The sequence below is a fragment of the Manacus candei genome, unplaced genomic scaffold, assembly GCF_025592945.1.
Source record: "Manacus candei isolate 608988 ecotype Guabito, Panama unplaced genomic scaffold, ASM2559294v1 h1tg000093l, whole genome shotgun sequence".
NCBI lineage: Eukaryota > Metazoa > Chordata > Aves > Passeriformes > Pipridae > Manacus > Manacus candei.
This window is the reverse complement of record NW_026138141.1, coordinates 3,443,773-3,461,106: the sequence shown is the minus strand read 5'-3', so window position 1 is coordinate 3,461,106 and position 17,334 is coordinate 3,443,773. Positions and strand designations below refer to the sequence as shown.

Below are 17,334 nucleotides of genomic sequence, written 5' to 3'. Positions count from 1 at the left end.
AGAATTAAATTAATAAAATTTTCTTCAGTGTAAGAACTTGAAAAATAAGGGTTCTATATACCCTGGTTTATGCAAAAAGCTGTATTATCTGTAGTTTCTGCAACTAGGTTGGTATGTTTCGAATTATCACACGATGTTTTCACTTTCCCTGATTCTTCATCTCAACTTCATCTCAACTATCACATTTACTCCAAAGGCTTCACTTTGCTGCAGAGCAAAATGAATACATCTGGAATGGTTTGTTATAACTACCTGTCCCATTTTTCCCTAAAACTAAAACTTTTGAGAACTGATGAGTAATCTACTTGACATATGTTAATATTATATTTAACAAGTGCAATATAAAATTACTCTCACAGTAGAATATACGAATTTTCATCAAATCCTAGGGTTGAACTGAAGAGAGCATATAAAAAATCCTCAAAAAAAAGAACATAAAATTGGAAGCTTTTTTTTCCCCCCAAAAAGCTCCATATTGCAACTGTCCTGCATACATCACCATTATTGAAAGAAAGAGCAATGTAAACAAAGGGATGCATCTTAAGCAAAATGTAAAAAAATACTGACAAAGAACAGAAACATTTGATCATTAGATTTTTCTTGCTGCTGACCATAATAAATGCAATAATTTAAATTATCTGTTCAAAGATGTTGGAGTTTAAATATAAATCTAATATAAAACAAATTTAGTCCTAGTTACCAAAGGTACATGTGCAAAAATAGTAAATAACATCCACATTGGGTTTGCCTGCATGTAGTGTTTATGAAGCTATTCTGGAATAGGGGTTTTTTTGTGTGTGTAAACCGTGTATGTCCACTTGCAAGACTTATTATAATTGCTTTCTATAAGTTAATTACTTCAAAAGATCTGTCTAGGGTAGTTTAGTGTTGTAGACAATGCTTAGAAACAAAATTTCAATGTGGACTGCACGAATGTGTTTTAGCTAGTTGAAGAATATAAAAATTTTTTAAAGGGAAAGAGAAGCATTAGCATGGAAAAACACAACTACTGTCTTTAGATCCTATTTCAATAAGAATTTGTCTCGATCACCCCAACATCTGTTATCTGTAATCACTGTCCTGTCAGAACTATTTTAGCCCTTCATGATCCTGGTGTAGAGAAAACAGCATGATGGTAACTAAAACATATGCATTAGCAGCCAGAGAGAAAACTAAGCGTTATTCACATTTTAAACAACTGGTAATGGAAGCAATATACAACAAATGTATTGTCTGCGGTTAGTATTTCTGTTTGCCCTTGTATAGTCAACTGCAAACACTTCTGCTGAAGGAAGAAAGAATTGTCGCTTCTCTTCTAAAACAGCATCTCAAAAGATGCATCAAAAGAAAAATATCAGAGCAGAAACTATGTAACCAAGAATGAAGGAAAAGCATTAAATAGAGAAAATGACTGGAACGCAGCAGAGCATTTTGAATCAGGTCTTTCTCAGGGTGGAAAAGGAACAGGATACACAAGAATGAACTTAATTACTAAAATGCAGGAGGTCTATCTGCAGAAAAATATTTTATTCTATTAATACAAATTAGACTCCTAATTTTCAAAACTAGGATACTAGGAAAGACCAGGAGTAACCCTTTTAGAAGCATTTTATATTTCATATATTTCTTCAAGCTCAGTGATTAACTTGACATTTGGCAAGGTCATAAGGAGGTAACAGTATACCATATTAGATAGTTTGAAAAGAAATAGTCATGTATGACTCTCTGAAACATACATGCTTCTTGTTATCAAACAGACATACCTGCAGAAAGCTAATAGAAAGTTACTTTTCTGCTAGTTCTCTTAGAAAATATGAAAAGCATACTTTTCTTGTGATAAAGCTATATTACTAATATCTCAGTAGATGTGGTGAAGCATTGCCTTAACATGGTTGCCATCTACACCACTGAGAACAAGGCACTCAAAGAAAAATACTGTAAACTAGCAGACTGCAGTTCCAAAAAAAGAAGACAAACATTTTCTTTCCTCAGCTAAAGTGTTTTCCTCCTTCTCACAGAAGCTACAAATACCAAACATAAAAGAGGGCTCTAAAACCTCACAATTCTTGAGATTTTCACTTCTAATCCTTACAAGTAACACTTCATATTACTAACATGAAAAGGTAAAAGAGCTAAGGTAATTCTAGCACCTTTCAGTTTAGCTTACTTTGCTCAGTCAAGCATAAGTTTAGTTTACAGATAAACAGTAAGAATCAAATATTGTTTGTACACATTAAGTGGCACACTGCAATCATCTAGTCCACCAGGGAAGCTGGACTTCCATCCCGTATCCCTTGAAGGGACTACAGGAGAGTTTATCAGCCCATGCCACCACATTTCAGAGGCTGGGGTCTTTCACAAAACAAAGATACCTCATTCCGTTCCTAAACTTGTGAAGGTTGTATGTAAACAGAAAAGTTCTAAGGGCTACCTCTTCAACAGCATTAAGCCAACTTGCTACTTGGATCCCACTCACAGTGATTTCACAGTGAGACTGGAAGAGTATGGGTTCCTTATCCATTTGCAATTACTCTAGAAAGTGTACAATGCAGTCTCAATGTAAGGATATACCTTTTCTTCTGCAGTACCTTGATGTTAGCAAAAGAAAAATTATGAGAAAAAAAAAAAAGGATAGCATGGCCTGCCTTTACATGGCGACAGAGAAAAAAATTGACAACTATTTTTTTCCCTTTGTCTCACCTTCTGCGTCCTCTCCCCACTAAAAGGAAGTAACACGGTCCTGCCACTCTTTCTGAGAAGTTCAAGAAGAACACTAGACAAAAGTAGGGTCTGAGACCCTTTTAGAAAGAGCTAAACAAAGAGGAGCAAAAGTATCTGCAAGAGCAGAGGGCAGACCAACTCCAGCACAGCAGGAATTTTTCTTCAAGTGAGAAGGGCTAATCATGGAAGAAGACACATCTTTCTGTATTTCTACACACAGAAGGCTCATGGATGCTGTCCTATCTCTCACCTAGGCAACAAAATAAATACGTCTGTGGAGATTCAGCATATCTTCCAAATAAAGTATGGTGTGTGACTCTACTGTGACTCTCAAAGAAAATGGTAAAATAGAATAACATTAATTTACAACTCACAATAAAAATGCAATATTAAGTGGAGTCACATAAACACATATATGACACACAATTTAATTTGTACCATATAATGTATACCATTTGTATGTATGTATATAATTATCTAAGCAGTTTAAAAGCCTGTGCATATTAAATACTTCAGAATCACAGTCTCATTCTGAGAGTAACACTCACAAAAGATCTTTGTGCATCTTACAACTTTTAAAATAGGTGGAATACAACAACTGCAAAACCATCCAACATATGGGTCCACTTCCTAATTAATTATTTGCTGGCTAAAGTGTTAAAATGTCCTTGGCTTCACCTTAGACACAATCATCCCAGCTGGTCATTATCTATCTGGAAAGGGGCCAAAGAATCTCAGCTGCCAGTACTGAAAAAACATGTATGTTTTGTTCTTTTTTTCCCCCATTTACTTCACTTTCATATAGCTACACTTAAAAAGACGGAAGTCTTATTATGCATGAAATGAAAAAGATTTTGTATCTATTTCATTGCTGTAACACAGTATACCTGGAGCACAGGCAATAAGTGGAGTGATCAGGAACTCAATACACATTTACTGAGAACTGATTCATTCAACCTTACTAACAATATTTCTTTTATTCTATGGGTGTGATAAAACACAGAAGTCCTCTAAAGACAGAGCTAGAACAAAGTTATCAATTGATCATGTATCTGCATATAGTCAGGAAGATTCAATAGGAAAAATATCCCTCAATCAAGTGAATATTAACAGTCAGCTTGTAGCAAACATAACAGTTAGTTTGCAGTAAACTGCAGACCAACAGGTGGAAAGCAAATGGCTTTTCACATTTGCACATTACTTCTGCAAGAAGCCATAGGACAGCTGAGAGAAGGAAAACATGTAATCAAGGCAGACCTAATGATTTCCTAATTAAAAAGAAGATATTCCCATTAATAGATGAACTAATTGACTAAAATCCAACAGCTTCCCCTCAATACAAGTAAACATAGGTGCCTTTCCTCACTGAACTGTCACAGGTTTAGGCCAGCCACTAAGTTGTCAGTTCTGCTCGATTTGTTTGGATACTGTACTCTGTGACAGCTGTCGGAAATAATACATTAGAACAGCTGTTGTGGCAGTTACAAAGGAACTGGAATTTTAATTGGACTGGATATTAATTGGGAGTGGGATTTTTTTTAACCAAAATAAAGAAACAGTTATTCAAAGAATGACAGATGTCTCTAAGGTATTTGACCAATGTCTGGTAATCAAGGTTGGTCTCTGTTTTAACCATGTAACTTTGTTGCAATGGTCCCCACCACCTTAGCATGAACCATTAGATGCTTAAGAAAAGGGGAATTAAGAAGAAAAATCATACGGAAGTCGTATAAACAATCCTTTGCAAACACTGGTTGTGATATAGAGAGGACCTCACAGTTTTTTAAGAATTACTCAAAAGGAAACTCATTCCTAGACTCTTAATAACCACCAGTTGAAAACAAAACTATTCATCATGGCCAGAACCTAAACCCAAATGAATTAATAAGCTTACTTTCAGCATCAGCACACAGTAGCAAGCATAGGAGCACCACCACTGGCCTGACTACGTGCATCATCCGACAGCTTGGCACCAGCATGCTTTAGCAGCCTTGTTCTCACTGGCTTAGAAGCCACTGCGAGTCTGTCCGGCCTGAAATTTCAGATGAAGTACTTTCAGAGCCTGTGAAAAGATAAAAATAAATTAGAAACAATAGGACAGAGTTTTTCTTTTTTTTTTTTTTCCAAAGCATTCACAATTTGAGGGAATAAAATCTTAAATGACAAATAGTAAGGCAAAAGGAAAAAGAAACACAATCCATTTCAGGTTACTGATATATATTAGTACAGTACTGATATACAAGGTACAGTATATGTTAGCACTGTTCCAAAGTATTTCTCAGTGCACCTTTACCACCATAATCAAGCATCTGTCACATCCTGATTCTTCAGTTGTATTCAACAGCACCTTCTGAACCACAGGAATTGATCGTGTTGATGAAGTTTAAGTATAATACATCACTGGAGTACTCATGTTGCAAGAAGGGAATCAAAGTGGATTAAAGATCCATAATAAATCCACATGCAAGGACAATACTGGGAGTTGATGCCATGGCATTTGGTAGGAATAACACAGCAAAATCTGCTTCATGAGGTGTTACTAGCATATTGCACAATTCAACAACTTTCAAAGGTTAAAATTCCTGTCATGATTTCCTGAATTATGCCTAAAAGAAAAACAGAAATCCAGCACTGAATAAAGAGCTGATATTCCATTTCAATTAATTTCATTTATTATGATGCATAATTGAATATGATATACTGGTAGCACCACAGCTCAAGCACCTGACTTGAAAAAACAAGTCATCATTCCTGTCCAAATTTGCCACACTAACAGAAATTAAGGAATATAAAAATATTTTCCCCTCAGACAGGTAATACTAGACATATCCCTTATCAGCCTGACATTGTCACTAAAATAACATGAAATGCAATCATACCTTCTGAAGGATCTGCAACATATAAGCTTTGTCAATTTGATATTACCTTCATTACTACACAAGTGGTTTCCATGCAGTAAAGACAAAAACAAAGGCAGAGAAAAAAGTATACTAATTATCATTCCACTAAATAGATCTTACAGATTTGTGGGTGGCATAAAGAGCCCATCTTCAGTACAGTGCAATGCTCAGAAGAATTTACTCAAGGAAGAAAAGACATGAGCAGCTGGTAGAAATCTATGCCCGTTACGAATCTCTTTTGTAAAACTATCATTTGTAACAGCTACTGCCATCAAAAAATACCAGCCTAAGAAATCTTCATAGCAAAATGCTAAAGGCATCAGCTCCCCCCTTTCATTGCTACCATCTTCATGCCAGCATTTCAAATGACAGCAAAGTCCATGAGACACCAGTCCTGTCGGACTCAATTTGTGTCTGTGCAGGTTCTGTATCAGAGCCAACTGCTATGTAATGATTCCAATGCTATCACAAAGATGCAGTTGTATGAAATGTACTTTCAAGAAGAGGTGATTTATATTTTGCTTCTTCTGGACCGTAGGAGTTACAGGGGAGCCCCGAGCTATCTCTAAAGGCAGATCACTTGTGAATCAAACTATCTTTTCATTAGCACACAAACACACTAGCTGATGTGTGAAGGTGAATGGAACTAAGTACTCCCCAACTCCTTTTAGGGGAGAAAGAGGAGAGGAAATGACACTGATAATTAATAAGAGGAGCACAGAAGGGGACAAAAATGGTGACCGCAAAGGTACTTGTTTTACAGAACAGTCTTTTAATGGGACACTGGAGATTATTTTCATACATTTCAAGACTCCCATCAAAATATTAAATGTGGTGTCTAACAGAAAACATATTATTGTCTGCTTGGGGAAAAAGGAAGAATTCTAAAAATCTCATGATCTTGATATGTGAATATGCATTTATCCCCTAAGAGCAGCAAAGGAGGGGATGTATCACAAAACCTGGTAACTAAAAGGTTGAGAAGAAAAAGGTGGGTTTTTTTATTATTCCATTCTCTCATTCTAAATGCACATACAACCACTTGGGAATACTGAACTCATTGTCTCTGCTTTGAAGGTAATATTCATTATCAGTCAGATCATAAAAATGAAAGCCCTCAGTACTTTGTTTCTTTGATGCTTCTGATTGTCATGGCTTTAGCTAACCTGATAAACACACTAAAGTTTCCAGGAGACCTTTTGCCGGTTGTCTTCCCTCTTGGCCTGCTTAGGCCTCCACAGCAAACTTCTAGTATTTTAGGTCAAATAAAGAGAAGCACCTAAATAAAGACAGTAGGTGAGTAATTTTTCTTTTAAGTGAGTTGAAGATACACTGTTAATTGAGGCACGCAGATGATGAGCTGATAACACTAGAAAGAAGTAAGCCAAGAGACATTTAGGTCCTATCAAAGTTCTCCATACAAGTCTGCCTCAGCTTTACCTACAAAAAACCCCCAACCTTCAGACAGAGATCCTACTACTGACAAGTGTATAAACATTGACATTAATAATCATGTTGTATGGATGTCTCTGGGCCCCCTGGTGGTCTAGTGGTTAGGATGCGGCGCTCTCACCTCCGCGGCCTGCGTTCGATTCCCGGTCAGGAAACTCCCCCAGGCAGATGGAGCTCGTCAGCCCTGTAAGGCCATCCATCTAAGAGAAGGTCACTCTAAAAAAACCTACGTCCTGAGGACCTCACTGCCACTGTCCGAGCTCGCTCGGCCCCAGCAGATGAACCTCAGGATTAAAGGGTGGGCTCAGTTCAGCGCACACTGTGTCTCACCTAAAAAATCCACTGCACAGGCTCGAAGGGTAAAAGACCTTTCCCAAATCTTCGTTCACGAAGACTGGCCATGAATGAATGTATGTCTGTACTTGGCTTATTTGTGCAAATTGACTTAGAGATGCAATTCCTTACAAGGACTAAACGCAATCATCAGGACAATTATCAACTTTCAAATCAAGCCACCTTAATAGTTCCAAAGTGAAATGCTCATCTAAAGCCTTATTAATTATTAAATGACGTAATTCCTTCTCTTTTCTCTTTCCTCCTAACCCCAGTGGTTTGTTACATTCAGTGTGTGGTACCAAAGACAGTGAAAACACAAATAGCATTTGCAGCACCAGGTTATACTAGCCTTGTCATCAGAGGACCAATAATTGCCTTGTAGAATTAATCCAGAGTGAGGTGCTCTATTCGCAGACCATGTTAAAACATTCACACTGTACCAGTGTACAGAAAGATGGTGCTTCTCCTTGGTAGGAGATCACGACTACAGAGAGATCAACAGCTATTTGAAAAAAAAAAAACTCTCTTTCTGAAGCTTTAATAAAAGCTGTTCTAATTTTAGGATAAGTACTGCATAACTGCTGTATTAAATAATCAAAAATGACTCTTCCAATATCTCTAAAAGAGTTATCTATGAAACTAGGTAGTATATCTAACAATAACATGTAAGAAAGTAAGAGGATAGATTTTTCCTGATTAGTGTTATCTATTAATAGGATCAATAAAAGTGCAGATGTGCAGCTTCCCAGTGTTCAATGCAGACACAAAAAAGAATTCTCCTTAGTATGAGCACAGCAGATGATAGTACTTGGGCATGGGCACTTGCAACAATTATCCGCAAAGGGATCAACTGGGTGAATCAAACATCTGAACACCAGAATGCTTCCCTGCTGTCTGTTTATGTTAGTAGCAAAAATAATCTTTTAGGTGCTACCACAGTACTCAGGAGATGGTCCTTGCTTCAAGACAGTTATAGGAAATGCACACCTAAAGGCAAATCTTAGAAGCAAAAGTAAAAAAAAGTAAATACTAATTTTATTTTTCTGCTTGCTTTTCCATGCCTGCATGTGCATGTAAATGTTTGATAACACAGAAATTCAAGAGGTCTCAGAAAAGACACAAAAAAAAAAGAACTCACAGCAGAGGTAGGGATGCACACGGGAAAAAACACAAACAGTGACTTTTTTTTTTTTGGTAGTTTGGGAAAAAAAGATTGCGAAGGTATGAGAGCTCAATTGTGCCATTACACAAACAGGATTTCTTGATCAACTTTTCTGAAGTTTTGAATTGTTTGGATTTTAATTAATGGCCATCTCTCTTTAGTCCCAAATTCTTCCCATAGAAAGCCTCTATATTTTCCCTTATATTAAAAACAAAACAAAACAAAACGAAACAGTGTTTCTCTAAGAATACCTGGCAACAAAGATTATAACAGGAGACTGCGTTGAAATCTGTTTCTACATTTCATTCATCACACCCACAACCCTAAATTACATCCATGTCCAAGCCACACATTTCTAATACCAGAAAAATGCAAGAGAAGATATATGAAAAACAAATTAAAAATATTACTGGAACTAGTCATGGAAGAAGTGTAAATACTTCATATATTTGCATATCAACAAAGATCCCTCCTTAAAGAGGAAAATAAACAAGACTTCATGGACAAATCTTGGCTGCAAAAACCTGAGTGACAGCTGAATCATTACAAGAAAGAATAGGAAATAATGCATAAAATTAATGCTCATAAGCTCTTTAATCAAAATCAATTCAGAAATACCTCTGGGTAAAACAATATCTTTTAAAGAGAATTAAATGTATTTTCCAAAGCAATGAGGGCAACTATCAGATGTTCAACATTTTGCTTGTTCTTTTATTGATTAAAACAGATAAAAGTTTTCATAGTTGACTTCTGGAAAAATTCCATGTTTCATTATGTTTTTATTCTTTAAAACGCCAAAATGCAAACACATGATAAAGGAAACTTTAAAGAAAGCTATGCTGAGTGTTCCAAAGTTTAGTCTTATCAATCTCTGGATAACAATACACCCTTAATGCTCTTCTATCATTCCTGAATTTCCCTGTTACATTTAATCCAACAGGACTTAACACCCATCCTAGAACAGTAAGTTTCTGACATCATGCAGGCCTTTGAACTACATCGCTATAAAAGCACAAATGAGTTGCAGTGATAGGTAGAATTTTGCTTACAATGAACAACTTAATATATCTGATTCTACATTGTAATTCTATTTCGGACTTCAACAAGGATTCTTCCCTTACATGCAAAATAGAAAATGGATTTTCAATAACCAGAGAAATAAATGAAACTGTTTAGTGAATAAATCAACTCAATGACAGCAAAGCACCTCAAAAGCACACCACTGGGATGTTTTTCTCATGTAGAAAGTTGTTTTAAAGTTCACATTTATTTACGAAAATAATCATGTTTATATGTAATCTTAAACCATACACAGAAAACCCTGCCTAGCCTGATCTTTAAACAGCTTCAGTCACATTCGAAATCATGAATTAAAATACCCATTTGTAAGTTGTCAGGTATCTCAATGCTTAGTCACTTCCGCCATCTTAGTCACTTCTGCAAGTCCTAAGAACTTTTCTTATTCATGGTGCAGAAACAACTCATTAGAACACTGCATAACTTAACTTTGTTCCTCCCAAATAATGGCTCAAGAAAAAAGCATTGTGCTGGCAATGGCTGAAGTCCTCAGCTAGAAATAGCCTTGCTATGTGAGAAAAGCATACAATGTTATCTGTCAATAGATCCTAAAGCAACATGTTGTTAAGAATCTATTGTAATAATTTAAATCATGCTACAAAAGCCACAGATAACAGGTTACATGGACAAATGAAATATCTTCTACTAAGACTGACTTCTTGTCTGAAACACAAACTCTTCCAATACCCTAGTCTTGACTCCTGTAAATTACTTAACTATGGTTACCCTGCAATAATCCATCTCCAACTTTGCCCGTATGAGAAATTACAGAAAGTAAACTCTATTCTGACACTTGTTAAAAAAAGACAGAAAGACAGAAAGGCAGACAAAAAGATAGAAAGGGGGAAAAAAGAAGAGCAGGTTAATCTGTATTATGATCTTTAACCACAGAAGAGAAAGAGGGTTAAATCCATAATAATGTGCATAGAATTACCAGGTCATTAGTGGTATCCCCCAGGGATACTGGGTCAGTCCTACTCAATATCTTTCATGATGATCTGGATGAGGGGGCTAAGTCTACCCTTACTGAATTCGCAGACAACACCAAGTTTAGGTGCAACTGTTGATCTACCGGAGGGTAGGAAGGTTCTGCAGAGGGATCTGGACAGACTGCATTGATGGGCCGAGAAAATGGCATGACGTTCAACAAAGCCAAGCACCAGGCCCCATACTTTGGCCACAAAAACCCCAGGCAGCACTACAGGCCGGGGCCAGAGTAGTTGGGAAGCTGTCCAGTGAAAAGGGACCTAGAGGTGCTGGTTGACAGCGACTGAACATGATCAGCAGCGTGGCCAAGTGACCAAGAATGCCAATGGCTTCCTGGCCTGTATCAGCAATAGTGTGGCCAGCAGAACTAGGAAAGTGATTGTTCCCCTGTAGTCAACACTGCTGAGGCCGCACCTCAAATCCTATGTTCAGTTTTGGGTCCCTCACTTAAAGAAGGACCTTGAGGTGCTGGAGTGAGTCCAGAGAGAAGGGCAATGAAGCTGGTGAAGGGTCTGGAGCACACACCCTGTGAGGAGCAGCTGAGGTTGTTCGGCCTAGAGAAAAGGAAACTCTGAGGTGACCTTATCACTCTCTGCATCTACCTGAGAGAAGACTGTATCCAAGTGGGGATTGGTCTCTTCTCTCAAGTGAAATGTGATAGGACAAGAGGAAACCCTCTTGAGCTATGTCAGGGGAGTTTTAGTATAATAGCAAAAATTTCTTCACTGAAAGAGTAGCTAAGCATTTGAACAGTCTGCCCTGGGAAGTGGTTGATATTTAAAGGACATGTAGACAATATGCTTAGGGATACAGTTGTGTAGTGGACCTAGTTCTACATTAATGGTTGCACTCAATCTTAAACTTCTTTTCCAACACAAATTCTTCTAGATTCTATGATTCTATGAATTGTTTGCCTCCAAAGTCTGACTTAAGAACAATGACTGTGGTCTTTGTAAAAACATTTACAGACTGATTTTTGTCTTAGTTTTTTGTTTCAAAATAATAAAAAATGGGTATCTGTCATAGAAAGTTTGTTACAGTCTCCTTCGGCTGTCTGCCAATTACTTGAACAACAGTAGAGCTGTGCAGCTATCACCTCTTAGGAAAGGCTAAACCTATGAGCATGTGAGCCACATACTAAAACATTCACAGAGCCAATGTGCTGTATGCCACATACTCATCAGACACTCCCAGGAAAAGGGGTTCAAAACCAGCTTTCAAGCAGATGATCCCAGCAGTCCCATGCAAAAACATGACTAGTTAGAGCAGCTAGATGGTACCATGAGCAGCCAAGTTCTGGGACCACGGTTACTGTCAGAGATAGCATCTTTTAGTGAGCTTGCTTCCTCCAACAACTAGGTACTTGGATGACCTACCAATGAGAAAGATTCTAGAGCTCCACTGCTGTACACACAACACAGGCTATATCTAAAGAGTTGACTTATTTTCAGAAAAATTTTGCCTTTTCTGTGTCTTTTTCAGAAGGGAAAATATGAAAAATTCAGGTTATGCCTCGCCTTTAGGATCAGGTATGGTTGAAGCATACTGGCTATTGCAGATACTAAAATAAAGGTAGAAATATATTTGCAAGTTTGAAGCTAACAGGTCAAATCTGACTTCAATATTGCCATGCATCTTTTCTCTCTTCTCTGTAATTTCTTCTTTTATGGTGTTTCTTTTTCCTTTTCACTTTTTAGTTTTGTTTCAATACTCTCCAATATACTTGTTGGTTAATCAGATTGAAGCATGACTGACTGAGACAGTGAATTTGCAGTACACACAGGACGGTAATCCAGCTGCAGCTAGTTTAGCCTGACTGCACTTTATTATAATGTTGCTGATGGCAATACAATTGTATTAGAGGAAGAGATGAAGAGCTGAAATGGTTATTTTTCAAAAGTAGTTGGCATTATAAAATTATTTGACAATAAAGTACAAAAACTCCCCGAAGCAATAGCAGCACCATGCATTTCCCATACTAAGATACGGCATAACTATGCTTGGTTGTCCACAGGTCTTTTGCAAAAGAGATGAGAACTACAAATTATCTTTGTAACATACACTACTTTTTACTACACTCTAAAAAAAGTAAATGTAATGTTATAAACTCTGAAAAAAGAGTTAAAAGTCAACAAAAACCTATATATATTTTATTGATGCAAGTTTCCTTATTAAGGAAAGTGCCACTTTTTGGTTTTAGATACCAAACTAATGTCATAATGTTGACAAGCCAGTTTTGTTACCAAATAAAATCATAAAATTATCAGCAGGGACAGACAACATGGTTCAAAACATATTTTCCTTTGTAGACTTCATTACCTACTACAGATTTATCTGTAATTAGCAGAAATGAGTGACTTAGTATGGCCACTTAAAGTGGCATTTCAGGTGCTTCACAGAACCTATACCACAAACCCTTCAAATGTAAAGCAAGAAGCAGAAAGGTTATATTCCCACAGACTTCTTGTATTTGATCTGGTGAAAGCAAACTGAGATTGACAAAAGATTTCCATTGTGAAATCTATTACTAAACATTAAACAATCTAACAACCTGAGACTGTACAAAACATTTGCTAGTACACACACGCTCTTATTTTTGATTTTAATATATCTTCTCTGTGCTTGCAAGTTGTGGAACTTCTATACCAAGAGCTTTCATTCACATTGTTTTGCCCAGGTAACTTGGTACTCCAATGTCTTAGTTACAATAATGTGATACTAAAAAGAAATCCCTGTTAGACCTGTGGTTCATCCTCTTACAACTCTATTATAGAGTACCAGAATAGATTCAAATACATTATGTATAGTCCATATATTCTTCACCACTTTCACATCCTTCTCAGGAAACATTTCAGCAAGAATTTTTCAAATTTAAGTCCTGCAACACCTTCCCAAGCACTCATCTTTTTTGGGCTGATGATATTAAAGAAAAAACTAGCTGTGACCTTACTCTCACAAGCATGCTGGTCTTAGCAACAAGCTGATAATTTCTAACCCAATTTTTAATTGCATACTGACACTGTGTAACCTTCAGCTTCTTTTGCAGCATTTTTTGCCAGTTTTCAGTAAGAAAGTGAGAATATGCACTACCCACCAAAATAAACAGTATTTTCATAAAGGGTATGAGAAAAATTAAATCTGATCTCTACTGTATACAGGTATGGAAATATCTTTGCAACATATATACCATACATATCAATAGTACACTGTGGCATGGACAGGGCATGCATGTCCTCCACAATATTATAGCGGTGATGCCATATTTAGCAAAAATTGTTTTCCTACTCATACAGTGGAGCAGTTTCATCCTGCTAAAAAACTTCCTACACACTACTGGTTTATATATATACTCAATTACCTCTATCACTACTTATCAACATGACACAATTTCTGAAACAGGCAATCTGTTATATCTTCCTTCTCAAATTAGCAAAACAAATCAGAGAAAAAATGTTGCTCAAGATTAAACTGGTGAAATAACTACACTGCAGCCACTACTGATAGTTTGTCTCCTAAATGAACAGTCTAAAAAAGAAATGGATTGAGGATATGACACAAAAGGAACATTATTATCCTAATTATGTTTGTCACCTTTGATAAAAAATACATAGTTGAGAAAACATAAAAGATGGTGGTTTGGATTATGGCTCTCTGTCATTCAGATTTGGAGTATCTTTTATGATCTGAGCATTAGAAGGCATAAAACAAATACATATACATATAAGACAAATACATATACATATAAGGCCTTTAACGACCAGCAAAGCCCAACATGTTTAAGAACATACACACACGCGCACACACACAATTACAAAAAGGACTGATTTGCAGAGTTCAAATTTGTATCAAAAGGTAGAAGATACAACCTATCTGCCTTTTAGACATGTGCCTCATATGCAAAGACTTCCAGGACTTCTACTTTTCCCCTCTGCCTTCTGTTTTTTCAGTTGTAGAATTTATAGGTGGAAAGTAGTAGCTTGTAAACATACTCCAATGAGATTCAAACTAAATAAAGACCCTAATCTTCAACTACACAATATTTTTTTTTTTTAGTCATGATGAATGAAACTAAGGAACAATGAAACTAGATAAATAATTACTAATGAAACTCAGGAAATATTTAGTCTAATGAAACATTAAAGACACCTATTCATATAGGTGTCTATCAAAACACGTTTTAGAATTTTACCCTCATGTACCAGATAACAAAGTACAAAATACCATATGCTAACATTACAGAAGCACACTGTAACTTTAAGCCTTCAGACAGTCGCACTGAAGTATTTCAAGACTTTTAAAGACTCAGCTTACACTAATTCTCTTTTAGAACATGAAATAAAATTATTTATAATACTTGGAGAAAATGTGTCATATAACTTTACTGACTTGTATGTATTAGCATCATTAGCATCCATGTTACCACAACATCATTTTCCAAACACAGGCAGATAAAAGTTTCTGTTCTCCCTTCTATAGAAAGATGTCACCCATGTAGCAGAGATACTCAAACTCCACATGAAGCACAATGTTGTGGTCATCAGTCTTTTGCAGAAATCATAAAGCTGTGCACATTACACTACGAAGAGGGCTGTAAATGGCAGTGGTTATTCAGGGCTGAGACATTTCTGCTGGAGTGTTTTCATTATCCCACAGAGATAAAACCTCTACAATAAATTTTAGAGGATGCTTCAAATTATGATATATTAATTTATTTAAAAACAAAACCTAAAACATAACCAAGAAAGACAATTCCTGTTTTGGTTTCCTTTACCACCTGTCATTAGTTTTACCTAAGAATCTGCCTAGATGAATGAAAATATTTCTCTTTTTTGTTTGTTTTTCGTTTGCTTGTTAATGAATGCATTCTGCTTATTTGTACTGATAACAATTTTTTCAATACATCTGAAGTCTACAAGATGAGCCTGACGTTCCGCATGGAACACTGTAAGGCACTTGCGGGAGTTTCATCTTTCACAATAGAAATGCTTGAGCAACTATTGTAACCCAGTAAAGTTTCTGCACCATTTCTATTATACCCGTCATATCTTTGGGTGTGTGTGCTCTCCCAGGAGTATTGTTCTGGATTGATTAGCATCTCTATAATGAAATGCTCGATTACAGCTTTGAAATAGATAATTATAAAGGGAGGGTGTATTTTCCAGTTAGGGATTTTGTTTTGATATTTTTTAATTATCAGTGCATGAAAGGCAGATGTAGAAGTTCTGACTGCACTGCCACCTCTTTGCAAAGAAACTGTGTTTTGTTGCTCTCACTGTGCATAAGTTAAATTGAATTGCTAGTTATGACTGGTATGGGAGTTTTATTTTCAGCCGTCAGGGTGTGCAGCCAGCTGTAACCAATTTTTCAATATTTTGAAAAGCCTCATTTGAAGTATACAGATGCGAATGACTTTGGGACCTTGTCGTTAGTCAACAGAAACCTTTTTCAAAACACTTTCCAACCATACTTCTTAGTTGTAAAAACAAAACAAATCAAAATCAAACAAACAAACCCCTGTGAACAATATGGATATTGCTGCATAAGTTTAGCAGCATATGTAAAAAGGTCAAAAAAATTTTGGCAGCATGTCTAATTTTGGGCTAATGTTTCAGACTCTGTCTTAAGTATAACATCATCTTAATGTCATTAAAACCAATTTCTGCCAAGAAAAACGACTCATTTTTTCCTGAGATTTAACTGCAATTGAGGGGGTGGGGGAAGTGCTTTTAATTTCAATGGTCAGAAGTCAGGAGAAAAAACTATAAATATTTCCTTTCCTTAGTGCTCTGCATACTGCAGCAAGCCATCAATTTTAAGAGGTTTTCTGGTGAAGAAACTTATTCAGCTGTTGAGTTGATATGTTACTTTGTATGGTTTATTCACCTCAGGTGCTAGGAGTGCAAGAAAATTCACAGGAGAATTATGAATTTATTTATTTATAAATTGGAATAACAGAAACAACTGGATTAAATGAAAAAGCACAGGGATATATTCCAAGCAATTTCTAACCTCGATTACCAGAATCACAATTCCTCAGCCCTAATCTCTTCATTCTACAGATTGACCACTGCTGCCAGCACAGGCAGCAGGATAGATACAGGAGAGGAACAGACAGATAGGAGGAGTAGACAGATACAGGAGAGGAAGAAAATAGATATTTTTTTGTACCTTAAATTAAACAGAATATAAAATCCAAAAAGGTGGTCTTGCTTAGGTACCTATAGATGAGTCTATCATGCTTTTTTTGAACTCCACAATGTGCAGCCTATTACCATATTTTTTGCAAGTCAGCTCTTTTAAGCATCAAATAAATATGAATCACTATTTTTACATTTTAACAAATGCACTTCTTCTTTTTTTTCCTCTTTTTAGCATAATCTTCAGCCCAGGATATAAGCAGCGCAGATACATTAATTTAATCATGTCACAATTACTGTACTACTACATAGATGCTTCCACATCAAACGATTTCATTTGAAATGGTGTAATGGAAGCCCCAAATTTCCAGTCCAAACATCCACCAGTATTTGTGCCAGAGATCGCTCGGGATCTAGAATATAGATGTATACTTATTTATTAACATACTGAAAGTTACAATAACTTTTGGAGATTGGCTTCAATTTATCTACAAAGAGTTCACTTTACACTTTGTCAGTGGATTCAGCAATGTATTAGAATGCGTTGGTGTAATCAACTTGT

The 17,334-nt window shown here is 36.4% G+C and overlaps 1 protein-coding gene across 25 annotated transcripts in view; it reads right to left on the bottom strand.

The window, feature by feature from the left end:
• Positions 1–17,334, bottom strand: part of PTPRD (protein tyrosine phosphatase receptor type D) — a 1,149,573-nt gene that overhangs the window by 269,008 nt on the left and 863,231 nt on the right. For all 25 annotated transcript variants that reach the window (XM_051768182.1, XM_051768181.1, XM_051768187.1 and 22 more), the window contains one exon: positions 4,616–4,783. In XM_051768182.1, the coding sequence (XP_051624142.1) occupies positions 4,616–4,700 (85 nt within the window). In that variant the 5' untranslated portion in view covers positions 4,701–4,783. The remainder of the gene's footprint in view (positions 1–4,615; positions 4,784–17,334) is intronic.